The sequence below is a fragment of the Heloderma suspectum genome, chromosome 7, assembly GCF_057233095.1.
Source record: "Heloderma suspectum isolate Gila_16-S chromosome 7, 16-S_ref, whole genome shotgun sequence".
NCBI classification, from domain to species: Eukaryota; Metazoa; Chordata; class Lepidosauria; order Squamata; family Helodermatidae; genus Heloderma; species Heloderma suspectum.
Genome location: NC_139464.1, coordinates 118570163 through 118597042, shown reverse-complemented (window position 1 = coordinate 118597042; position 26880 = coordinate 118570163). Strand labels below are relative to the sequence as shown.

The 26880-nt window shown below is 44.7% G+C and overlaps 2 protein-coding genes across 6 annotated transcripts in view; one reads left to right on the top strand and one right to left on the bottom strand.

Annotated features, from left to right (window-relative positions):
* Positions 1-23690, top strand: part of TTLL12 (tubulin tyrosine ligase like 12) — a 36084-nt gene extending 12394 nt beyond the window's left edge. For 2 of the 4 annotated variants that reach the window (XM_084811230.1, XM_084811229.1), the window contains 13 exons: positions 529-704; positions 2747-2945; positions 5246-5405; positions 7936-8069; positions 10629-10705; positions 14966-15082; positions 15188-15382; positions 17362-17473; positions 18986-19137; positions 19239-19320; positions 20707-20775; positions 21565-21703; positions 22837-23690. In XM_084811230.1, the coding sequence (XP_084667356.1) occupies positions 529-704; positions 2747-2945; positions 5246-5405; positions 7936-8069; positions 10629-10705; positions 14966-15082; positions 15188-15382; positions 17362-17473; positions 18986-19137; positions 19239-19320; positions 20707-20775; positions 21565-21703; positions 22837-22988 (1764 nt within the window). In that variant the 3' untranslated portion in view covers positions 22989-23690. Of the gene's footprint in view, positions 1-528; positions 705-2746; positions 2946-5245; positions 5406-7935; positions 8070-10628; positions 10706-14965; positions 15083-15187; positions 15383-17361; positions 17474-18985; positions 19138-19238; positions 19321-20706; positions 20776-21099; positions 21274-21564; positions 21704-22836 lie in introns of those variants that run through there. The other 2 variants (XR_014784498.1, XR_014784497.1) reach the window with 2 other exon arrangements.
* TSPO (translocator protein) overlaps positions 1528-26880 on the bottom strand; it is a 35542-nt gene continuing 10189 nt past the window's right edge. For both annotated transcript variants that reach the window (XM_084811232.1, XM_084811231.1), the window contains one exon: positions 1528-25808. In XM_084811232.1, coding sequence (XP_084667358.1) covers positions 25635-25808 — 174 coding nt within the window. In that variant the 3' untranslated portion in view covers positions 1528-25634. The remainder of the gene's footprint in view (positions 25809-26880) is intronic.

The following is a 26880-nucleotide window of genomic DNA, read 5'->3' as shown; positions in this document are numbered from 1 at the left end:
GGTAGGAATCGGAAGTTTTTGACCTACTCATTGGACTCCATGAGATACAAATCACATGTTTATAATCTGTGAAGGGAAGAGGTAGAGCAAGTGACAGTGAACCTTCTGCTCTGCCCTGCTCCACGGACACACACATGGCGATGTTTTCTGATCCACTGTGCCCAACATGTGAATAACCTCTGTAGTGGCGACAAAGTCCAGAGGAGCAATCTCCTGCAGCAAAAAAAACACCATGTTATGTGGCGCCTTAAGGACACAGTGGATTCATTGTAATAAGCAATTTTATTGGGATTATGTAATGGTGAACTCCTACATGATGCATAACTTAGGGCGCAATCCTATGCATGTTTAGATGGGAAAAAAGTCCTACATGGCTGGCTGGGGAATGCTGGGAGTTGTAGGACTTTTTTCTGTCTAAACATGCAGAGGATTGCGCCTTTAAACAGTTTTTAACCTCACGTTCTGTACTTTGGGTCCAGTTTGGGTTGCTGCCACTGTAGTTGACCGCATCCTTGGTTACGGTTTCAGGTGTTCGATGCTGGTGAGTATTTCGGGATAATGCAGGTGGAGGAGGTGGAAGAGGAAGAAGGGGATGATGAAGAAATAGAGGAAGAATCGAAAAAGAAATCAAATCCTGGAAATGAACTTTGCTACAAAGTAATAGTGACAAACGAAAGCGGACTTCAGGCAGCACGATCTGATAGGTGAGTTATTACCTTGAAGCAAGTGACTTACTGTTTTGATAGGTGAGTTGTTGTTTGGGATTTTGTGATATACATTTAGTGCCATTATGTGCATATGCTTTACAGAGTATCAGAAGAGAGGTCCCTGAGGAGGTTATAGTCTGTAGATCAACACAAAAGAAGTAACTGAGGGTGAAGGGAGAAAAGAAGGCTTTTGTTGTTGTTCAGTCATGTCCAACTCTTCGTGACCCCATGGACCATAGCACGCCAGGCCTTCCTGTCCTGCGCTCTCTCCCGGAGCGTGCTCAAGTCCATATTCATTGCAAAATGAAGGCTAAATGAAGGATAAACAGGGTGCTGTTATTTCAGTTATGCATACTAAGACTTAATTATAATATGGAGTTTTTCTAGAATAATCAAGAGGAAGGTGGCCTTTGAGAAAGGATTTGGAGCTGGTAAGATGGTTGGTATTGTATAGGTGTTCTGGGGGGCAGTTCCAAGCATACAGGACAGCAAGGGAGAAAGGACCGAGTCTTTTGAGGAAGCAGGACATCTTCAGATGGCTGGTGGCAGTGGTGTTGGATAAGCAAAGAGCAGAGTCAGTTATGTATTGCGATAAAAGGGTGGCAAGATAATGCGGTGAGGGGGCCATGTAGGATATTGAAAGTAACGACAAGAAGCTTGTCGAAATCCAGCAGCAGTCAGGAAGCAGGGAAAGATGTTGCATGGTCAAAGCAAAAGAGAGTTCATGCTTTTGGTAACTGAATAGAGATGCGGAGACCCAGGTGAGGTAATGGAATCCCAGAGTGGAGAAAATATAGTAATAAAAATATTTTTGAAGCCCTTTAGAAACTAAGTGCTGGTGAAAGATGACCAGGACGTGAGTCGGGTGTTTCCAAGGGAATGGATAGAGACGGGACATATTTTTGCAATGTTATAGAGCAAGGGTGGGCAATATTTGGGCCACATGGGGCCCCCAGTCTGGTCTTTGCCACCCTCTGAAATTCAAGGAGACCCCAATTTTAAAAAAATGTTGCAGGGGCAAGCAAAATGGTGCCCGGAGCTACTGTGGAGCCCCCAGAGGGTCAAAATAACATTGCAAACAAGCAAATTTTGATCCTGTTGGTGCTTTGTGGCAGCTATGGATGACTTTTTTGTTTTTCTTCTTGTTTTCGGCACCTGCAAGGGGGGGATGTTGCCTGCAGGGGGTGTTGGGGGGGAGCAAAATGGCTCCTGGACCTCCCAATATTGTCCACCCCTGTTGTAATGGGAGAAGCAGCATGATTTGGTGACGGTCTAATCCAGGGAACAAAGTAGAGAGGAGTCCAAGGTAAAGCCAAGGCGGACTTTGCATTTGCAGTTTTTGGCGCGTGGCAACAGTGAGGATTTGGGATATTATCACGGCAGAATTCTAGAACTCCTTGCTAACGAAGGCAAAGCAGATGTCAGGGTGGAAACTGAGCCCGTAGAACCCCAGAGCAGTTCTGATTGTGAGGAGGAACAGCAACCCATGGGAGAGGAGCCCGCTCATCCCTCACAGGCACAGCAGCTGGCAGAGATTCCTCCTGCCGGCATTCCTGAGATAGATAGTGACCCTGGCAGTGAGGGAATGCGGGAGGGGGGCTTGCTAGACGCTCGATGCAGACGCAGGGAGCGACGAGCGATGGAGGGCACGGAAAGGAGGCATAGCGCCCGTCTGGTGCGCAAGCAATGGCCGCCTCCCGTGGACCCAAGGGAAAGAGGGAGGAACTCTCCCTAGCTCATAAGTTCAGGATCTGCAAGTGATTCTCCTTCAAACGGGGACCAACTGCCTAACCCGGAGTATAGGCTACTCTGCTGTTCATTGCTTAGTCGCTGGTGATTAGCATCTGAAAGAGTCATTAAGTTGTAAAAGGATTAAAGCCTTGAAAAGAATCCTTTTGTCTGTGTTGAGTTGGCTGTTGGAGTAGACTGAAAGAGGCCGCTAGGGCGCTCCTGACAGCGGTGGCCTATAAATTACCTTCTGTTTTTTTTTAATGTGTGTGCTGCATTCTGTGCTTATGTGGCATGTCTTTTCTACAAAGCATTTTTCTTATCGACCACGCCTGGACATACCGTGTTGAACACGCCCGCCAGCAGCTGCTGCAGGTTCCTGGTCTGCTTCACAGGATGGCCAACTTGATGGGAATAAACTTCCATGGAGAAGTGCCAGATGATGGAGCTGTCGATCAGGTGTTGGAGGAAATGTGGAAATACAACCAGACCTATCAGCTGTCGTGTGGGGTATGTCTATAATATGAATGGTAAAATGGATGGTGTGCAGGCGTGAGCAACTTGTGGGCCTCCAGATGTTTTGGCCTACAACTCCTATCATTCCTCACCACTGGCTAAGCTGACTAGGGGATGGGAGTTGTAGGCCCAAACCTCTAGAGGGCTACAAGTTGCCCACCACTAGTGTAGAGCTAAATTAAGACATTTTGAATAATAATCTTTTAAAAGCATTTCAGACTACAAACCTCCTAGGAAGAAGCTTCCATGGAATATGTTTTTCCACTTCAGTTTTTTAGCTCCATTCACTGTATTTTATCTTGTCCTGTTGTTTTTCATCAACTCAGTTGTGTAGCTCAGGAAGAATATATTGAAGATAAATGAGGAGAGAGAAAGTCAAGTAGTGAATGCCTGTTCTTTATAACAATGGCATTTTAGCCTGGGAGGAGAACAGTATTACCGAGCAGATGTTATAGATATTGCACATGCATTTGTTAAAAGGATACTGTGTTTAAATACTGAGTTCAGATGCAGCAAGTTGGATCTTGCTGTAGAGGGAGGTGGGAAAGGCTGCTTCATGGGACTTTCTGTACAATAATATTTCTGAAGCCCTTTCAAAATGACGTGCTTATAATTAAACAAAATTAAAGACTGGTTCTGCATGCAGACATGCAAACTAATGGGTGGAGAAAAATTGGGAAGGGGAAGGGAAAAAGCAAATTGCAACAAACTTTTTGCCTGTTGAATTGTGATATCCTGTCCTTACATAACTGATTTACAATCTTATTCCTTGGGCATGCTGCAAGAAGAATCAAACAATCAAAATGTTAATAAAATGAAATAAGCTAAAAGCCACAAACTTATAAAAGCAGCATGTAATAGTCAGCAGGATTTAAAACTGCATCTAAAAAGCTCAGGAAAATAAAAGGCCCGTTGCCTGGCACCAAACTGTCAATAAAGTAAGCATCAGGCAAACATCTGTGAGGGAAGCATTCTATGGCTATGGTGCTACCACCGAGAAGGCCCTCTCGTTGCAGAAGAACCTCCATTGAAGATCTTAATTTATGGGTAGGTACATCATGAGACAGGAGGTCCTTCATGAGGTCCTGAGCTGTGAAGGGCTTTAAAGGTCAAAGCCAGCACTTTGAATTGGGCTCAGAAACAGACTGGGAGCCAGTGGAGTTGACATAGCACAGGAGTAATATGATCATAACCCCCAATCTCAGTTAGAATTCTAGCATCACATTCTTCAATAACTGCAGTTTCTGAACAGTCTTCAAAGGGAGCCCTATGTATAATGCATTACAGTAGTCTAGCCTAGAGGATACCATAGCATTGATGAACTGAGGCCAGGCTGCCTTTGTTCAGGTGGGGTCACAGCTGGGATATCACCCTAAGATGATAAAAGGAGCTTGTGCCTCTAGTGACAAAGATGAATCAGGGGGCAACCCCAAGATGTGAGCCTATTCCTTCAGGGGAAGTATAACTCCATCTAACATAGCATGAATACCAGGCCCTTGAGCAGAAAAGCTACGTACACAAAATACATCTTGTTTTGTTGAGTGTCATCTGTATATTTATGACACCCCACCCCAAACATCTAGACAACCTTGCTCAGCAATTTCATGTTGATGTTAAGTAGCATGAGGGACGAAATAGAACCCTGTGGGACACCATAGGATAAACGCCAAGGAGTCGAGCAGCGGTCACGCATAATCACCATCTGGACTCGGCTTGTCCAAGTAGGAACAGAACCATTGCAACACGGTCCTTTGATACTGTTAACCCAAGCCAGGCATAGTTAACAGTATCAAAAGCTGCTAACAGGTGCTAATGGACAGAGAGGGATATTGTCTTTTATTTTTAGCATGACTGGATTTTGCTCCTCTGTGCAGCTCACCACTGACTCAAAAATCAAAACAGAACAAAGTTTCAGAAGACTTTAGTGAGATACTTTGGAGGAGAGGAGAGGAGAGTCATGGGAGAAGTGACATCTTGCAGCTCCTTAGCTCGATGTGCTAATCATATGTAACATTCATTTTGCCAGAGTCCCACATACAAAGGATTATGGCTTGAATGCTGAGACAATGTGATACCCCCACAACAAAAGCCTAGTGGTACCCGTTCCAAGTGTTTGGGATGTGTTTTTCTGCATTTGATATGCAGACAAACCCACCCCTGGCTGTTCAGAAAGGTCCTTTGATAATGGCTTTGAAGCATATTTTGTGTGATTCATGGCACGTTGACGAAGAACATTTGCTCTTTGGCTATTGTAAAAGTAAGTTATGATATGTTATGGGTTTGTGCTTCTTTAGACTGCTGAGGAGAAGGTCCCTGTATGGTATATTATGGATGAATTTGGATCCCGAATCCAGCATTCAGATGAGCCCACTTTTGCGACAGCACCTTTATTTTACATGCCACAGCAAATTGCTTACACGATTCTCTGGCCCTTAAGAGACCTTGAGACTGGTGGTAAGTGTGTCTGTGCATCAGGGGTGTTCTAGGAATGGGAAAAGAGGTAAGCAGGTTCAGGCCAGTGGTGTGTACAGGTAAGTATCACATCTCCAATAGCAGACAGAATGTGATGCTCTTAAGGCCCCGGTAGATAACTAGATTGCTCAGAGGACCACTCTTGAAAATGGTGGGGCAAGGCCCTTACTCCTACCTTCAAAGTGCCCTGCAAGCAAGTCCGGTTATTATAGGTGGCAATTACCCCTCTGTGGTGTCTGACTTTACAACTGGAGGCTGCTCCACTTACTCACTTCTGCTCTAGTTTTTTGGCTGTGTGGGTTTTTTTGGTTTTGGTTTTTGTCACTAGTTAGAGAATTCTCACCACACTACACTCCTCAGTTTTCAAAGGGCTAAATTATATTTGAATTTAGTAATTGCTAATCTTACTTACTTTGCAGGTTCAAAACCGTGTGCTAGGGCAGAAATCATGATAGCTGGCTGCAATCGTGTTACAATAAAGTACCCGAAGGTTTTACTAGCTCACTTACTACCTGTGTTAGTACTAAAGAAAAAGAGCCACTTTGCATCTCTTTTACAAAAGCTTCGTTGTCTGGAGGAGTGCTTACTCACCACAGCCAGCCAACCACTGAGTCTAAGTGGCTTTAAAATTGTGCCCTGAAGAACTCGTTGGTTTTTAAAAGCAACAGTGGAATTGGTTGCAGAGCACTAAATCTGCTTGCTTGTAAGAGGATGGGCCTGTTCACGCATCACACTAACCCATGGTGGATGATAAGCTACACAGAGTAGGTTGTTTTGCAAACAACCTACTGTGCTCCTGTCAGCTGATCAGGCAAACAAGCTACACAGCGTGGTTTATTTCCACCCCCCACACCCTTCCTCCTCCTGTAGTCCCCCCGTCCCGCTGGCCAGATATCCCAGCTTCCTTTGTGGTGGAAACCATATCCCACTGTCCCTTATCCTGCCACTATGTCAGCCTGTCTGTGATTGGTCTGCTTCGCACTAGGGGCATCTTCTTCTGCCTCTGCCCCCACCCCAGTTCTCAACCCCATGTCCATCCTTACCTGCTGCCCTGTTTGCTTAGCTTTCCACTCCTTCCACCTCTTCCACCCTCCTTATTCCTTACTCACTGCCCCAATTTCCAAGCCTTTGACGGCTCCCCCCTCACCAGCAACAAACTAACAACACAGATTAAAAACAAATAAAAATTTGTTAATTGGTATATGGTGGCTTATTTGGCTTGCTTATTTGGTCTTGAATCTACCCTTGGGAACATCCTACCCCCCACAAAAAGGGGGGGCTCCAATTCCTTGAAACTTCTCAGAAATGGGGAAAAATAATAATTTATGGGTTCCCCTTATGGGGAGCCACCACATGCATTACTGAATAATTGTGCGACTTTGCTTTTTTCATGGAAAAGTGAGGATTTAAACCACAACTGAAACAAACGGTTTGCTTCCCTTCCCACTCCTACCCCCTCTTCCCCACTCCTTATTCCTTCCCCACTGCCCCCAATTTCCAAGCCTTTGATGTCTCACTCATCAGCAGCATACCAACAAACACAGAATAAAAATAAATTTTATGTTGGCGTACAAAGTGGCTTATTGCTTTGCTTAATACTGCTTTGAATCTACTAAAGCAGTATTTGGCATCCGTTCTGGGTTGTGGGGGGCTGGGGGGCTTGAATGGCTAGCTTGGGGGCTGACGGTGGCAGCGAGAAGTTGAGGCAGGGGAGGTTTAGTCTTGAGGGTTGTAGGAGTGGAATTGGCATCAGCTCAGTGGTGAGAGGATGGCCTGACTGGAAAGGAGGGATGCTTACATGGTGGGAACATTGCACCAAAAAGGGGTGGGGGCCTCCAGCTCCTTGAAACTGCAGAGATGGGATGGAACTTAATATACAGGCTCCCCTTATGGGGAGGCATAAGATGCACTACTGGATAATTGTGTGAATTTGCTTGTCCATGGAAAAGTGAGGGTGAACCGCAGGTGAAGCTGTTTGGGAAACACGATCTGTTGCTAGGTGGTTCTCGGGAACAGAGATCTCTCAAGGGGAGCAGAGTGGCGGCAGCGTTTTTGGCCGCTCTTGCCGAGCGGCTCTGTAGGCGATCTCCGTAACCCATGCTGGCGGGACAGATGACACGGTAACCCACCATAGGTAAAGCAACCCATACTGCAGACTGTGGGTTCTCAGGGTGGGTTGTTTGGGGGAAACAAGCCACAATGGGTGGGAAAAACAGCACACAGATGGCGCGCTGGCCCACCGTGGGTTGTTCCAGAAAGCAACCCATTGTGGCTTAGTGTGTCATGCGAACCCAGTCTGTATCTGCTCCTGGGCATAAACCAGTAGCCTTTCTTATTGAGAGGGTAGAAGGGTTGGTATGGCCTGTGCTGTAACTTTTTGTTTTAAAAATACAGAAATTATCCACTATTTTTAATAACTTAGTATGCTTATTTGTTGCAAGTCCCTGTCGGCAACGGTGCATTCATGGCAAGTGTGTAGAAACACCGATGTACAGTTTGCATTTTCTTACAGAGGAAGTGACCCGTGACTTTGCCTATGGAGAAACCGACCATTTAATTCGGAAGTGTCGGCTATTGCCGTGGCTGCCGAGTGAGGTTCTAGATGTTAATTATTTCACCAACGAGCCATCAGATGATCACTACCAGGTACAATACTTATTTTTCACCAGATTTTAGAATCTCCGGTAAGAGCTTAACTAATGTTCTAACCATAATTAAGACGCAGGGACCTTGCGATGGGCTTGCGTGTTTCCATCTTCCACCCTCTAGCTAGCATTAAGTGTGGTGGAGCATCACATCTGCACCACTGCTAACCTGTGCTAGAGGCTTGTTAGTATTATTCCTGGGTAGTGCTGAAGCAGATGTGATTTTGCGCAATATTTAAGGTTAACCAGAGAAGGCAGAAATTTGCACAGGCAGGCCTGGCCTGAGGCATATTGCAGCAATGCCACTGCTCCACTTCTTCTAACCCTAACCTTTCCACCCTCCCTCTCTGCTTGGCCAGCCAACTGGCTGGCCAGTGAACCTAGCTGCCCACTTGTTCCTGGCCAGCCCGCCACTTATGCCCCTGGGAGAGATCGGCCCAGACGATTGCAAGACGTTCGGGACCTCTCACGATAGTTCGGGACCGCTCCTGGGAGCAGCCGGAACCTCTCACGATAGTTCATCTATCGGGGGCATAAGGCGGGAACGGCAGGCAGCCAGGCGGGAGTGGTGGGTGGTTGGAAGTGAGCAGCCAGCTGGCCAGCGAAGCAGGCAGCTGGCAGCAACAAAAAGCAGCAAGCCCTTTGGGGGATGAGAGCAGTGCAGTTCGCCGCTCTTCCCATTCTGCTGCCTGATGCATCTGCATCAGGCTGGCTCACGATAGGGCCGACCCTTCATACAGGCCTAGGAAGGGGGACGGGGGAAGTGTTATCTGCTCAAGGCATAAGGACAGATCTGTAGGTTCAGCAAAGGCACATTGTAGAGTCCTTCTGGATTGGTATACTTCAGATTCCAGGTGAGGAATTGTTTGTTTCCCTGGATTAAAAAAGAAAAGAAAAAAGATTGGTTACCACTGATTGAATTTTGTAGAACTACTTTAATAATGCCTGATGTACATTTATGTTTTGAGATTATTTGATTGAATGACATTCGGGTTTTCTACCCCTCTGTAATTTATAGATACCCCTGTGCTGTGAAAGTGTATAAAATAACTTTTTAAAAAGTAAAAACCGCAACATTTTTAGTGCTCATAGAAAATGAACACATGACTAAGAAAGCAATCTTGTGCCCTCTAGACAATGTCTTGGGGACACAGGAAATGTTGGTTTCCTGGCTCTGAAGTCGGAGCCAGGAAACAGCGCACCCTGCCACCCCCTCGCAACCAGTGCAGAGGGAACTGTGCTGGCTTTTGCTACAAGCTTGCAAACACGAGCATACGGGGAGTGAAAGGGGGCGTTCCTGGGGGCGAGGAGAGAAAAGGACTGGGGACATGGGGACGCGAGCTGTCCCCAGCTTCCTCTACCCCTCCTCGAAGCCTCCGCTAGACAGGCAAAATCTCCCATCTAGCTAAAATGCAGAGTGGGAGGTGTGTCCTGCCTCCCGCTCTGCACTGGATACTCGTAAGTTTGGAGGCTTACGAGTACCAAGGGTGGATTCAATAGGATTGCACCCTGAGCACTGAGCCAGAAACTGTCCGCCTTGTGCTGGCTTTCTCTATGCATGGTAATTTTGACATGTGTGTTTTCCCTTACTGAAGTGGTATACTCCCAGAGAAGGACTCTTTAACATGATTTTTGCTAAAATGAGCATTTCATATTCAGTGCTTTAAACCACATGGTCCTGACTTCCCTCCACTTCCTAGAGTGAATCTACTTCTGATTAGGAATCTTGCAAGTAGTTTGTACAAATAAATGTATTGCCCTTTTCTGGCCTCTTTCATCTTTTTGCAGATTGAATGGTTTTATATCAAATAGGAACTGGCTGACTGATCTTCATAATTCTGACATAATTCTCACTCTCAGAAATGAGAGAATTCTCTGGAAACATCTTTGAAGGGTTTCACCGAATGCAAAATACTTCAAACTGTTAAATAATCCAAATCAAATATGTTTAAGTGTATGGCCTTTATAGAGGTTGATGGAGCTGGAACAGATGGATTGAGAGAGACCAGAAATAAACAAGGAAAGTGCAAAGTCTTGTGTCAAAATTGATCCCTCATCAGAGGAAACATATATGTTTGCCAGTTTCTACGCTTTGATTGGAGCCTGTATTTCAAATGCTGCAATTGCATGACACATTTACTTGAGAGTAAATCCTGTTGAACTCTGTGAACACGCATGGGATTGGGCAACAAAGCTTTTCTTACCATTCTTGATAACTGTAGTGTACAGGTTTTTCTGTTGTTGGCTGGGGGCTGCATGCTAGCGGTGGGTGGCCCCCAGCTAACTTCTGAGGCCAAAATCAGAGGTACGCGTGTTCACCCTTTTTTCCTCTCTTTCGGCCACTCGCCCTTTCTCCCCAGGAGGGTGCCAGAGATGGGGGGGACAGATGGCTCTTGCAGAGGTCTGAAACCATCATTTGCAGAGGGCTTCATGAAATTAGGCTAAGGACCGCACGTGACCCTAGAACTATAGCTTGTCCACCCACGAAGTAGTGTGTTCTAAGTAAAAATGTGCAACCCCCCATAACACCAGTGGTGTTTTCTGTGTGTGTTTTTTTTAGGCAATCTTAAATGAAAACAAGGAGAAACTGCCTATTTCAGTAAAGCTTCCTGTCTATGACAAGAATAAAATCTTCAAGTATGTATTTCCAAATCTCTTTACGGTAAACACACTGCTGTAGTGGTTTTTCAGCAGTTAAAGGGCCAGGCACCCAAGGAATAATAGAACTCCAGTCACTGTATTCTTTGACATGAAGTCTGGATTCTAATTTCTTCCCTTAGCTACATAACGGCCACTACAATGAGATACAGAAAAGCAGAAAATAAAGGAGGACTTTCGCCCATAAATGTCGCTGTAGTGGATGAGTTCACGTAGAACATTGCACAGGTTATAGGTCATTTTAACTTAATTCTCTAGTGATATACATCAGCTTTCCCCAACTTGGTGCCCTCCAGATGTTTTGGACTTGAGCGCCCATCAGCCCCAGCCAGTGGCCAGGAATGCTGGGACTTGTAGTCCAAAGCATCAGCTGAGCACCAGGTTGGGGAGGACTGATATACTTGAAATAGAGGTGATTCTATTATGCCAGTGCTTTGTGATCTGTGCAGACTTACAATCAAGTTTCCAGGCCTAATTCATTAGGCTTGGAAACTGATACTAATCCTTAAACCCCCAGGTTATCATCCTCACATTTACCTGCCTGGACCTGAAGATCACCTTCTGAGGCTGTTCTTCAGGTGCCCCTGCCAAATAAGGCAAAGCAACGGATTACTAAGGAAAGGGCCTGTTCAGTGGTGGCACCCTGGTTGAGGAATGCCCTCCCAAGGACAAGCTTGGCTGGTGCCTACGATGTGGTGTTTTCAGCACTAGGCGAAGACATTTCCCGAAACTTCTCTGTTTTAAAAACATGTTTGAGTGCTTTTTAGATCTTGCTAGCTTTATCTGGATGTTGTCTTGACTTGTTTTGAATTCTGTGTTCGTTTTTGTACTTTCCATATTTTATAGTCTGATTTTTTTATACCACCCAGCATAAAAATGCTGTAAAGAATGACTATCCACCGGGAGAACTAGCAGGAGAAACTTCCTCTCCTGCAGTGAGAATTGCTTCAGGCCAGTCTTGGAGGAGATTACTCATTGCGGAGAAAGGGAAACTTCGTGAGGCTTGCCAAGTCTGGGTGTGTGCGTATTCTGCAGGAGGGGCTGTCAAGTGCTTCACTGTCTAGTTACTTCAGAATGGGCTACAGTCAGAAGGCATATTGTTTATAATGCAGAAGAATGCAGTAGACCTTGCAGCTAAGCAGATATGCAATTGACATGGTGGCCACGCTTCCCTAGCAAGCAGCGGTAGTAATAAACGCACAGAAGGCCTTTCTCCTTTCCTCTGCTCAGCTAGATGTGAAACAGCTGTTCAGTGCTGTGCATGTAAACGCCAGATTCAGTTAACTTAAATGCACTTCTCTTCACCTTCTGCACACAGACACCTGCACTCTTTCACATTTTGAGCAAAAGTGTGCTTGTTTGCTTTGTTTTTGCAAATCCGTATTCAGCTGGTTAAGCTTAATAAAAAGAACCATGCCCGTATTTTTGTAAATAGTCTAAAACCTATTAGTTGGAGTTGTCATTGTGGGAAAGGCCAACTAGAAAACCTAACAATTTTTGCTCGTCTTAATGACCTACTACTCTAAGCAGTACTATCCCATGCTACATTCCCCATGGGATTTTTCTTCCAGTTAGAGTGGTACCTTAGGGTGGCATCCACCTTGCAGATCAGAGGTCTAAGACACATCCCTTTACCCTGTACCTTACAGTATTATAATTCAGGGGGGGAAATGCAGATTTTTTTGGCTTTAATATCATGCTAGCATCCCCCCCCCCCGGTTTTATTATTTTTATTTATATATGTATTTATTAAAAGTAAATCATTTCACCATCCTAAGATATTAGGACAGTAAACAAAAAAAAATAAGAACTTAAATATACCACGAATATACAATGGAAACATAAAATGCTAAAAACAGATCAGAAATGTAAAAAGCAGAGCAGACTTAAGCTCAAACAACATCACAGTTTGAAACATCTGGGCAAAGAAATAAGTTTTAACTTGGTGCTGAAATGATAGCAGAATCGATGCCAGTTAACCTTCAATTGGGAGGGCATTCCAGTGATGTGGTGCCACCACAGAGAAGGCCACTGCCTAGTTCGTACACAGCAAGTGTCCCCTGGCAAAGAAACCTGGAGAATAGCTTCCTCCTGAAGATCTTAAGGCACGGGCAGGATGGTAATAGTTGTTTTGCTTAACGTCTAGCCTGAAAAAGGCTTGTGGAGAACTCAAAAGCTTATTCGCTATTTTGTGGCCCTTTAGTTAATCTCAATAAATGCAATGCCGTACTGTGGATTTTGCATCCAAGTAGGGTAACGGTTGTCTGTCTGTCTAATATATAATTTATTGTACAGGTAAAAAAAATAGACTGAGCAATCCTATCTGGATCGACAGTTGCCTCCGAGCCCAGGGGTAACTGCCTATCCAGTGCAGGGTGGGAGGAGTGGTGAGGAGCAGATCTCCTCCTCGCCCTCCCTGCACTGCTTTCACAGCTAGACATCCAATTTTGCCTGTCTAGCTTCGGGACCTCAGAGAGTGGGAAGCGGCGGCCGGACAACACATAGGATGTGTCTTACCAGCATTTACAACCTCCCTGCCCCACCCCCAGGAACACCCCGTTTTCACCACTCTGCGCTGCTCTTATGACCACAGAACACGGGGCCAATCCGCGCTGCTTACGAGGCGGTGGAGGAAGGGGTGGAGGTCGGTTCTCAGGGAACTGACCTTAGAACACGGGCTCCAAGGTTGGTTCCTGGGAACCAACCTATCGTTTGGCTGTCTAGCTGCTGACTAGTGGCCATAGGATTGTGCCCTAACTTGCAAAAACAAATTGTACCTCTCAATGATCATTTCATTAAATATCTACAAGGACAAGTATTTTTACTGGAAATGCGAGTTTAGATTATTTTAATACATGCGTGTAATTTAGTGGCTAAATACTGGAAATGTAGATTCCATGTGCAGCCATCCACTGTGGATGATAAACTATGGCATTTGATGCTGATGAACAGTGCATTTCAGATGTTTACAGGAGGCTCTTCTTCCAATGGACAATCATTGTTTGGCTGATGGCCATCTTTCAGAGCATCCCTGAAACGTTGTTAGACAAGGCAGGGATGTTCATCAACAGGTTTTGTCTATGGTATAAAGATTTACTTGTTGGGTGTTCTTAGGGTTGCTTGGTTTTTGAGAGTTGACCCTGATTACTTGCTCAGCAGGCTTTAAGGGGAAAAAGACTTATTTGTAAGGCACGTGCTTTTAAGTCCATGGAAGAGGCATTCTTGCTTCTCTCTCACACTCAGAGGAGGAAGTTTCTCTTTTGATGCAATACCTACAGTGGCCGTGTTCACCCACTGTTTACATAGTTACCTGCGCTACAGCACGGACAGGTGTGTTGTCCGAATCTGGCGCATGGTGAGGATGGCTTCATACCCACCCTACAACCTCTACCGCACTTTGTAGGTTGTAGGGTGGGTATGAAGCCACCGTTGCCACATGCGTGCCAGGTTTGGATGACGTGTAATACTGCAAATTACCGTCGCGCGTGCAGAACACGCAGGGGCAGGGGGAGAAGCTACGATGGCTTCTTTTACCCCACGATCATGGAAACCTAACACAAGGATACGTCATCAGAGTACAAAAGATAGACTGCCTCCTTCTTCAGAACTATTGTTTTAGTTGTATGATCAAGCACTTAGTTGATTAAAACCAATGCAGTCAAGTGACTACTATTTGTTTGAATCATAGCCCTTTTGGTTTTGGTTTTTCATTTAGACTAAGAAGAAGGAATGCTTTCAGTACTGGAAGACTAGACTGTTAAAAAGACAAGCAGTCCCCACACAGAAGGGGGAATTTGAACACCACAGTGATCGCTGTATTATTAACTATGGTTAAGATCCTGGAAAAAATGCTACATTTGCCCCATGCCTTTTGGGACTCTGATGTTGACATTATGAGGATATCCTGCTTCCGATCTTATATATGTACATGTGTCTAAATAATTCTGTTGTATCTTAAGTTGATGGTGTTACTGTGGTGTTTGATTTTAATAGTGAACGAGGGTGGTATATAGATGTGTTAATAAATACATTTCTACAGTCTTGTAGAAAATACACTATGCGATATATAGATTGAATAGGGGGGGAGTCCTGTAGTGTCTCAAAAGTGTTGACTTACTAGGGAAACTACGCCCCCTAATACCAGTAAAAATTTCTCAGGAACTTCAAGTTGTGCTGTTATGTCTCGGTTTACCTTTCTCTTGAGAATCCCTTTGATTATCTCTCCGCACTTTCTTCCAGAGTTTACACAGATCTCCAACAGGTGGTACATAATTTGACTCATTCCCGTTTTGAATTTACGGACTCTGAGCAAGAAGCAGATATTCTCTACAACTTCTCTCACTTCAAAGATTACAGGTTACACAGCTATTTCCCTGCAAGTAACAATTTTTCTTACCTGTCCAATATGAATATATTTGGCCGCAGAGCTCTCTTTTTTAAAATGCCTTCTTTCTCTTGTAGGAAACTAAGTGAGGAAAGGCCTCATGTGATGTTGAATCAGTTTCCATGTGAGAATCTCTTGACCGTGAAGGATTGTCTGGCATCGATCTCAAGGCGAATTGGAGGCTCAGAAGGGCCAAAATGGCTGCCTCGTACTTTTAACCTTCATACAGAATTACCACAGTTCATCAGTTTCTTTCAGCAGCGTGAGAGGAGGTGAGTAGATTTCCTGCACAGAAGTAACCGTTCATACCCACGTTTGGTATCCCTAGTTTCAGTATTTACTCTTGCATGCCCGACATGATACTGGCGTATTGTGTTTAGTATAAAATTATGCTGATGATTTTATACCGGACAAAATAAGCTGGTGACTTTGGCCTCAACTATTCCATCTTAAACAACCCTCACATAACCGTACTACTAATCGAGGGTTATGCAAGGGTTGTTTAACCCTTGAATAACCCACAATGACTGGTTTTGCACAACACGGCCGTGTCATGTGAATCAGGTCACTAGTTGGAGGAAGTGATTTTTAATAGCAAGGATCTCCTAAGCATGAAAAACAGGGCTACATGCTTTCAACCCATGTTTCACTAGCTTGGTTTGCATGTAATGACAACCCAGAGTATGAATTGAGTCTCACTGAATCGTGGGTTGTTGTTGGAGCATGGGTTGTCATTACGTGACAAAACCACATTATGGTTTAACATTGATCTAGTTTGCATACAGCAACAACCCATTGGTTTAAAGCAGATGGGTCGTCAGGGACGCATGGGCATAATGCCTATAGCACACCACCTCTTCCTCTTTTATTTAGCAAGTTACGATCAGCTCAACAAACCACAATTGGCTTCTGCTGAATGTGATGTCCAAACCCAGACTGCTGGGTTGTTTAGGGACTAAACAACCCAGCAGTTAATCCATAGTTTTTGAACTGTTGGGCTGTCGTTATGTACAAACAGTCCCTATGGGTTGGTAACCATAAACAAGCCAGGAAGAGAACTCATGATTTGTTGTTGGGTTGTGAACTCTGGGTTGTTCATGGTTAATAATCCATAGTTAAACCTTAGTGCAGGGTCTGCATGTAAGAACAACCCGTGATTCAATGATAATTCATACTCAACCCATACTCTGGGTTGCTGTTACATGTGAACCAGGTCATAGCTTTACCAACTGAAGCTTAAGTTGATTGGTTGGAGCAAGTCCATTTTAATGAGTGAGAAGAACTTTTACTTGCTGAAGCTAAGAGTTGAGGGTACAGTTCTTTGCTTGAGTCTATTTTGCTTCAGTTGTTTTTCATCTACATTTATTATTATAGAAAGGTGCCCCCAATCCTTCCAACCATGAATGCTAGCTTCGTTTTTGTGCGTTCACACTTCTTCAGTATTTCAAAAAAGCAAATACCTCAAGGCAGCCTTCTGCAACCTGATGCTGTCCTGACATTTTGGGTGTCAACTCCCATCAGCCCCACCCAGCATGGTGAGTCATCAGGAATGCTGGGAGTTGTAGTCCAAAACATTTTGAGGGCACCAGGTTGGGGAAGGCTGCCTTGAGGTTTTGGCAGTACGTAGTCACACTGAAATTCAGTCAAGGCAAAAGACTAAAATGTACAGTTGATTTAATGGGTTTATTTGTTATTTGTTACATGCTGCTTTTCCTGCAAGGAACCCAAGGCAGCCTTGTCTCCATTTTATCCCCACATCAACCCTGAGAGTCAGTGACTGGCCCAAAGTCACCCAATGAGCTTTGTGGCCGAGTGGGGACTAGAACTTGGGTCTCCCGAGTCCCAATCCAACACTCTGACCACTACACCACATTGGTTGATAGCTCAAATTTAAACCAATATAATCCTGGGGTGTAGAGCAGCCTGCATAAGTTGTGACCCGCACAACTCACCACCTGTGTCTTTAGGCCTATCACAGAGTTCAGTAAACCTTCTGTTTTTATGGTCCCATGCAGTCCTTCATTGGCTGATCTTGATCCATTTGTGTGTTATATGTCTTATGTTGGGCACCTTGCATCGTTTGATCGAAAAAGAAAAGTGGGGGGGGGGTTAAATACATCCAGTATTTGTCTTGGTGGGGCCACAGGTTGTGCAGGCTGGTATAGAGCAGCCTCGATTAGGAGTAAATGCTTGCACTCAAACATCAAACAGCACACACACATGCTGTTTCCTTCCTTCAATTCTATTGTAGAGGAGAAGACAATCATTGGATATGCAAACCCTGGAACCTGGCCAGGAGCCTGGACACACACATCACCAAGAGCCTTAACAACATCATCAGGCAGAGAGAGAGCATCCCTAAGGTCAGAGCGATGCAAGCCTTGCAAATGTAGCTTTTCACTTCCTGGATGAGAGGAGAGCAGCTCGTGTTTCCTTCCTTCCTTTTGAAAATGTGTTAACTGTGTTCGCTGCTGCATGCGCTTGTTTTTGCTGGCCCTTGCCCTTACATTACAAAGTTTGAAGTGCTTTTCTAATAGCTCTTTTCAAGCCACGTCTCTGTGCATTTAAGGACAGTAATAAAACTTGGTTTGGCAGTTTTTGGCTGTCTTAACCAGCTCACTGCTTTGCCATGAAGCAAACACCTTTTGATAGATAAAGCCAGCAGTGTAGCCTTGCATTAAATTGTTGTCACAATTTATGGTTATATGTTGGGTTAATTCTTTAGGATCATAAACCAGAGTGCAAAAATCACTTTTGAGACATAACTACTTTAAATTCCAAGCATGTCTTTTTGGTTGAAGAGCAGCATAAAAAATACTTCAAGTAAATAAATATAGCTAAGTTTCTAAACTCACTGCACAATTCTAGGCATATTTACTGAGAAGAGTTGCTGTGTTCAGTAGGGCTTACAGCTAAGTGTGCAAAGATTTGCACCCTAAGTCACTTTCAGTCAAAGAAGAGCAGGGATAGCAAAGAAAGCAGAGAAAAAAGGCTGAAGCTGTGTCAAAGTTGACATACAGAGTTGACAAATACTATTAAGCAGGAGTGAAGTCTGTCCACTTACTAAGTTGATTTTACTCTAGTCCTGAAACTGTGATTGATCTTGTTTTGCTTTTGGGGCTGTAACTGGAGAAAATGTCAAGATCATACATAAGGAGCAAGCTGTAAATTGATTTTGATGGATAGTAACTTTATACTATGGCTTAATTTTATTTTTAAAATTTCTTGGCCTCCTTTCAGGGCAGAAGCCCTCCCAAGGCAGATCACAGCAATAAAATACATAAACCAGTTAAAATATTAAAAGCGATAAAAACATCAACACAATAAAATAGCAATAAAAACAACAATAAAAGCTGACAGTAAAACCAGCAACAACAACAGCAGCAATAACAGCAACAACAGTCATATCAAGAGAAGGCCACTGTAAAATAATTTGTTTCCAAGACCTTCTTAAAAGCCTACGGTGACAGAGCATGGCGAACCTCCGATGGCAACTTGTTCCAGAGGTGTGGGGCAGCTGCAGAGAAGGCCCTCTTGGGGGTCTGATTTAATATCCAAACCAAACTTTTAATTAAAGGTTCATAAAGGAAAACACAGTATTTTCTAAGTCTGAAGAAGAGCTAGTCCACTTTTTAAAAATAAAAGTACCCCTGCTTTGGGGTGGGGAGATTTGATGCCCTCACTACGGTGTGTATAACAGCTGCTCATTGGCTTTAGGAGTCACTTTCACAAATATTCTTATTTTTTTGGTGTGTGTTTTTTACACAGTTGAAGTTCTAAAATTCGCCAAAAGGTTATGTACAAATGTTTGAAATAAACAAAACCTTTCCCCATCGTCTGCCCTACATAACTTGTGCATTTTTCTTCTGTTTCAGGTGGTGTCTAAGTATATTGAAAATCCAGTCTTGTTTCATCTTGAAGATGTGGGGCTAGTTAAATTTGACGTTCGTTACGTTGTGCTGCTGCGATCAGTGAAGCCTCTCAGGCTGTACGTTTATGATGTGTTTTGGCTGCGGTTCTCAAATAGGTAATAACCAACTTCTCAGCACACTGAAAAGATTTGAACTTGTGGGATTTCTGAATTTCATGAAAAATTAAAGTGGTATTCCTACCTTTTTTTCTCTCAAGACCATTTTCACTTGATGGCTTGGATGATTATGAGAAGCATTTTACTGTAATGAACTATGCTCCTGGAGTGTCTTTAAAACAGGTGAGTACAGTATACAGAAAAGCAGAGCTCATCCTCAAATGGGAATGAGAGGGTGGTGTAGCAGAATGCATGACAGGTTGAATGTGGACTCCCCCAAGCCCTTACCGGTTGGTCTCTGAGACCAGAAGCATGCATTCTTTTAAAGACATGGCAAGCAGCTATGCCTTTTCTTTTTTACTCTAAAGTAAAAAAGTTCAGGGGACCTGATCCAGATTGGGACCCCAGCAAGGGGGGGTTTAACCCCACCCCCACCCCAGATATGATTCTGTTACAGACACCCGGGCTTATAATTTATACTGCCAAAAACGGATCTATTTAATGGACTGCTGGCAATAAAAACTGTGGGTATGCCCCCCCCCCCCCCCAGTCTGGATTGGAACCACATCAGGGGGAGGGTTAAGCCCCCCTACCCCCATGGTAGGTTCTAGATCAGCCCACCCTGCACTTACTCTGGAGTAAAAAAATAATAGCTGCTTACTACGTCTATAAAGCAGTGTGAGTGTCTGTGTCTGTTAAGCAGTGTCTGTACAGCAGTGTGTGTGTGTGTGTGTGTGTGTGTCTGTAAAGGTGTGTGTGTGTGTGTGTGTCTGTAAAGGAGTGAGTGTGTGTGTGTGTGTGTGTCTGTAAACCTGTGTGTGTGTGTGTGTGTGTGTGTGTGTAAAGCAGTGTGCGCTTTGGCCCTGAGGAGATCGTGGCATCCCAACCAGTGTAGTCCTTAGTGCTGTTTCCCATAACTAGTTACAGATGTTCCAGTGGTATATGATCTGGTGGCATCACAAAGCTGTTATGCTTCAGTCTTAACAAACAGTCATAAAAAGTCTCCATGCCTTCAAAGCATCACCTCTGACATGAGTGCAGCTAGCCCTGTGACTTATAGGGAGAAGGAGCCTGCTAAAGGTTGGGGTGGGTTGGCTGGCTGCTGAGTTGTTGTTGCTCTAATAAACATAATGGAAGAAGAACCCTCCAGCTGACTTCAGGGGAGACCCCTCCCACTGTGGCCCTGTGTAACACAGCCCCCACTACTCCGTGTGGCCCCCTGACCCTCTGGAGAGGCTTTTCAGGGGGTACAGAGCGGAGGAGGAACAGAGAACGATGGGTTGCATGAGCTGCCTTCCGCCAACACAGCGGTTGAATACAGCCCAATAAAATGATGGGTTTGTGTTTCTGGAGGGGTTCTGAGCTCTCTGTGTTTGCTTAAAATCGAGGCTGTTCTTCACAGGGCCCTCATAGATCCTGAGAGCATGAGGTGAGGGAAGAAGGCAGTTTTACATAGCTTGGCCTAAAAAACTCTGTTACAGGACTGTCGTTAGGAAGACAGAGGTGAAAAGTATAAAGCACACGATATCCTTAAAAGGTGTCTTAACATAAATGGTGTTTTATTTTCAGATCCACTATAATGAATTTATTCCTCTCTTTGAGAAGCAGTATCCTGAGTGCACTTGGAAAGCTGTTGAAGTAAGTTACTGCGAATTCAGTTATTTCATTTTTCACCTTTTGGCAAAAAAAAAAAATCTTAAGAGCTTCCATTTTCTGCTGTGGATTAAGCGTGATCATAGATCCCACAGATGATACTCCATAAATCGAGCCACCCTTCTTGTTCACACAGTTGCACTAGTTACACTCTTCAAGATGGGTTTCCCTTGGGCTGCACACGTATGCGACGGTTCCCTGTTGCTGCATCATCCCTGCAGGGCTAATTTGTCAGGGGGTGTTACAGCCACCAATGATGCCATTGAAAACCACCTCCTCCTTTCAAATGCTTCTGCTATTTTTGAACAGCCTTATGTCCTGGGCAGAAGGAAGGCGCTGTAGCTCAATCCTAGAACATAAGCTTTGCATGCAGAAGATCCAGGGTTTAATTGCCACTGTCTCCAGTTAGAAAAATCTGGAAAAGAACCTTCTGCTTGAATCTTTGGAGAGCAACTGCTGAGTGGTTTCAAAAAAGGAGATAAGGTGCATGCACAAACCCATATAATGGGCTGGGTTTTTTTAATGCCCTCTCCTCGTCCTGCCATTATTGGAGATGAAGTCGGAGAGATAGTAAAATGGGACCTATTATATGTAGCCTTGGGGGATGGGGGCAGTGCATACACAGCTGCCTCTGTGAATTTCCTCCCTTGGAAGGTGTCCCCCCCCCGTCCCCCCATTCAGCCACCCTCTTCTGTTTAAAATGCAAAATGATACTCAGGTTCATGTGGTATTAACATCTGCATTTCTGGCAAATGTGACTTTCTTTGTCATTAGGAAGATATTTTTAAGGCTTTCGTTGAATTATTCCAAGCTGCTTGTGCGAAGCCTGCACCACTTGGCATCTGTGACTATCCATCCTCACGAGCCATATATGCTATTGACCTGATGCTTAAGTGGGATACATCCAGTGACGGTAATTCCTTCTTTCTCTTTTCGTCATATAGATGTTTAGAAATGGAAGGGTTTTTTTATTCCTTTTATTAGCAGCCATAGCTTTGTGCAGCTAATGAAAAGTTTTTTTTCCATCTCAGGCATTCACTGAGATTTTTCCCAGGTTTTTTCCCAGGGGGCCTTTCCAATGGTAGCCCCTCGTCCTCCCCACCCCACCCACCAAAACACTCAGAAAGGGCCCCTTTTCAGGGTTGGGGGTGGCATCTGGAGTGCACCTAGGGGTGCTATAGTAAGAAGGGGAAATCAGGAGAATCTCTGTGGGTCCCACCCATAGGCATAAAAGGCCCACTTTACAGAGAGGGCTTTTTTTCATCCATAAAGGAAAGCTATCGCAAGTTCCAGAACAGCGTTTGTTTACCTGTAACTGTGTTTGTACTTTATTTGAATGAGTGCGTGCAGAAACATTTCTTCTGCTTCCATGGGAAGGGGCCTCTCATAGCCATGGTGAAGGGAATGGGAGTTGGCTGACTTGGACTCCTGCACTGAGCAGGGGGTTGGACTCTATGGTCTTGTAGGCCCCTTCCACCCCTAGTATTCTATGACTCTAGGCTATAGGTTCGCATGCTTCCTCTGCCTGGACTACGCATGCCATCTCGGCCACCTTAACTGCAGTTAGGCATTAGCCATTTTCCAGAGATGCTCCAGCATGTTACTAGTGTAGCGTAGTGGCTGAAAGTCTGAGCTGGGAAGTTCCTGGCTCAGTCTACTCTCCAGTTATGAACTCCCCACAGGGCTTTAGGCAACCCTCTCTTTCTTAGCCTGAGCAACTTCCCCCAGTTTGGGAGATGCCATAGTAAGAGTTACCAGGAGTATATGAAGCCCTTGAGCAGTCATGGGTGCGGAGCGTAAGAAGTAGTGTAGTGACGAGAAGGGGTGTGGCACCTCACTGAAGCCCTTTTGTGTTTAACATGCCATCTACAATCTGTGCGATTATGACCGAACACCTCCCTGCTCAGTGTGACAATACTGCAGCCCCGCGGAATCTCATTTGGCCTCGGGGAGCCGGGCTGCCTGGCCTGGTGTAGACAGACATCCCTCTCCCCTTCCCAAAAGAATTACAACCCTCCCCACATAATCTTATTATCTGCCTTCTAGGGAAGTCATATATGCAGCCTCAGATCCTGGAGGTGAATTTCAACCCCGACTGCGACAGAGCCTGCAAATACCACCCAACCTTCTTCAATGATGTCTTCAGCACCCTCTTCTTGGATGAACCCAAAGACTGCCATGTGACCTCCATTGCCTAGCTCCATCTGGCTTGACTTGGCTTGTGTGTGCTTCACAATGATATACATATATTCATATTTCAGTTCTATGAGCTGCTTATGCAAGTATTTTTCCTATACTGGTAAAAAAAGACGATGACAGTTGTCTGCTCTTTTTTTTTTTTTTACTTGTCTGTCTGCTGTTATTTTATCACCAGCTTGCGCGCGCTCTCTCGCTCTCTCTCTCTGAAGATCACAGAAGTTCAGTAGCAGTTTCTTCTGTCTCTTGTACTTGCTTGCAAGGAAGCTTTTCTCAACCTGCTTTATGATTTACTGCATTTAATTGAGGCCATTGTTTGTCCTAGTACAGCTGTTTTCCCACCTCTTAATTTGCTTCATATTAATTTGGGAAACAAACCATTTTATTTCAAGGCTGCAGCTAGCTTGTGACCATACAGTTTTCAGTGTAATAAACAATGTCACAGCGAAATACCAGAAACTGCCTTTCGTGTAGCAGAGGACCCCCTCTAAATTCTCATCTCCAGGTGAAGATATAATATAAAATGAAAAATTGCAGCAGGTTCTTCGCTTGCAGCGCAGTCCCTGCTTCCTTTCTGCCTTTCCACTTGTCAGTGTCAACAATACTGGCTTAGATGGACTAGTGCTCTGTCTAAACTATTGCTCTGACTCGATATAAGGAAGCTTCCTGTGTTCCTGTGTATTAAAGATGTGTGTACCAACAAATCTGACTCTGGTTCAGCTATCTTGTGCTCCCTCCCCCCTTTAGGATAATCTGTGCTATCACCTATGATACTGAGTACAAGGACAATTAACACAGGGCTGTTCAGCTTTTCTTGCTTCTGGGTGAGTTTGGAAGGAGAGGTTTCTGCCTCTGAGGTTCAGGAAATGCCCTTAAGATTGTATCTGGAAGGTCAGTAGCAGGCAGCCGATGTAAAAGCACCAGTGTATTTCTACGACGTTGCTAGAGAGATGGAGCTTGACCACCATGTTCGTAGAGTCCAGTGACGTGCAAATGAGTCATTAAAAACAGCTTGCTGATATTCTCCATGTGGCCTTTTCAAGGTGATAACCTTTGAATCAGTCAGAATTTTGCTGGATTGTTTAGGTCCTGATAATGAGTGCAGATCATTTTGCCAGAAGCCTGAACATGGAGTATTTTGTGTAGGATCTCTCTCCCCATTCCAGTAGCATCCTACGTCTGCTCACGTGTGCACTGAGTGAATCGAAATGAAAAATGCAGGCAGCAGTATTCCTTGTGGAACTCTCCCCTCTTAAGTTTTCTTGGTCATATCCAGAGGGCAATGGTATATCTACCTCCATTTAGGCTTCCAGCCATTCCTGCCACCTTATTTTTAGGAAAAATACACTAGAACTGTTTGGTCTAGCAGACAAAGGGGTTGGCTTACATAGGACAGGATTCAAGTCACAACTCGGCCCTGGACAAGTTGCTATGTCTCAGGCTTGTTTTTCCATCACTAGAAATGAAATCTGCCATGATGCTTATTGTGAGGTGGGATTGGAGGCCATAAGGCAAATCCATCCCTCTAGGTTTCCCAAGTGCCCACACCACCTTCCCTGGGCCACAACTCCTTTTCCCCAACCACTGACTTGACTGTTCGGTGGTTTCCCAGCTTTTTTGCCATTCTAAAAGGTTGAAATGCCTCTTCTAAGGCTTAGTTACGAGCCATAAGAGCCTTGAGCTAAAATGTGCTGCTATTAGCAATTTAGCTCTACCCCTTTTGCCCACCACTGGAATGCAGCTGCCAACAGCTTCTCTAAAATGGGACTTGGCCCTCAGGCTGGACTGCCTTATGGCAGGTACCCCTGCGATAAGGTATTTGTCATACTAAGTGGCAGCTTTTAAAGCGCTGCATATGATTTATCTGTCTGCTCTCTTTGCCAGCTGAAGTGCTCTTCATACAGCCATTCAGACTTATACTTCTTGTTCAGCTTGATTGCTCCCCTTTTGTGGTCTCCAAGTTGGGCGGCATCCACTTATTGTAAGTGTCAACAAGTCCCATCAGAATTTTTAACCTGCTAGCCAGCTTACTTATTTAGTCTTGGGTGTAAACTAAAGAGGCAGATATTGTTGTTTTCAAGATAGATAAAGAGAAGGTATTCAGTTTCTCTTAAGAAAATTCCACGTGGGAGGGCCATGGAGCACTATGTCAAAGCCCAAGAATTTGGAGGTGTTTTCCAGAGCACTATCCTTTGGGCTGGTTCACAGATCCATGGTCACCCCCGGAAGGCTGCAAGCAGCAACAGGTAAAACATGCATACTACTGCAGTCGCAGTGCTTTCCAATGGAGTCTGTTCATAAATCCAGCTGTGAACAATCTTGTGATGAGCAAGCAAGTAATTGGACTCACATGTATGAACCAGCCTTAAAGCGAAACCTGCCAAGCCATTGTGGACTTAAGGACCACGGAGCTACAAACACACTGCTAATAACCATAGAATTCCTTACGTCTCACTGAACTTTATTTCAATTTAAACTAGTAAAGTTCTATTTGCACGGTAACATGAACATGATCTTTTACAATTGTCTAAGCAAATGGTTTTAAGTAATGGAATGCTGGAATTGGAACCTGACTTAGAAAATACGTATTATTATTTTTAATGGTTTTACTAAGGTTTGCTTTAAAAAAACATTGAGAAAAATGCACGTTACTGGTGCTTCCTCCTGCGATTGTCCTTCCAGATGTGGTAGTTGAGCACAGAGGCAAAGGTTAGCCAGGCTAAATAAGGGTACATCAAATATGCGGCTGTTTTGCTGACATGATACCAGACAGTTGTTGTAGCTGTTGCTGCTCCTGTGGTAAGTAATAAAGTCACCAGCCCCTAAACAAAACAATGAGATTAAAATGCCATTTTCATTGAATTCCAGAGCAGAAAGCGCTTCATTGAATTCCAGAGCAGAAAGCGCTTCAACATCCTCCTCTGCCGTAAAACAAGGAACTTTGTGCTAATTCCATTGCGTTTGCTCAATGCATTCATTAAACTCTTGACTAGGAACACAAGAAATATCCATGGGCTTCCTGAAGCAACCCCCCCCCCTACATATTTGTAGCTACAGACAGGCAGGGGTTAACCAATTCCAGCTGGGCTTTACCAGTCAAACCATAACACTGCTCCCTTTCCCAAGTCCACTGTACGTGCCAGAGAATTTAGTAGGGACTCTCTTTTTACCATTTGGTGGAAAGGTGGGCTATAAAATTAACACATTTTCATATTGCACCAGGGCTTGGAGCAGGTAGACCAGTTGGTCTGCTTTCCTCCGAGCTCAAGGAGACAACATGAGCAGTGGTGTGGTGGTAAGTTTTGAAGTGCGGGCACGCCTCATAACGGTCCCCGTAGCCACACCCCCAAGGAGAATCCAAAAATTCAGGCAGCTGTGGATCCATATCCAGCAGTTTCCATCTGCACCAGGAGTGGGTCTTTTGTAAAGCTAATGGGTCTTAACTGCCCATTCAAAACCAAGCCCCCTTGGAAATTCTTCACGACAGGGAGCAATATATTGTTGCTGGGAATATTCACACACATGCCCTCGCTGAAGGCTGCGGCTATGCTCAGAAGGAACATGGAAAGGGTGTGGGTGGGTGGAAGTCTGGATCCCTGCTAATAAGTGTGGGCGCTGTGCCCCTGTGAGCGCCACTGGACAGGAGAAACAGTGGATGTTTCTCATCTTCTGCTGGACACTGACACAGGCAGAATTAGTCCTGCTTCCTTAAAGCCCAGCTGCATGCCCTGATAGACCTCTCTTCCTCTTCTAGGGAATGGGGAGGAGAAATGTCTTGTGCGCTGTGCAGCAGCAGCAAGGGAGTTCGAAAAGGTGGCTTCGAAATCTAATTCTATGAAGAAGCCTTTGAGGGGGGTGAAAAAGGATCTGCGTCTCTCCCTCTGCCTCTCGACG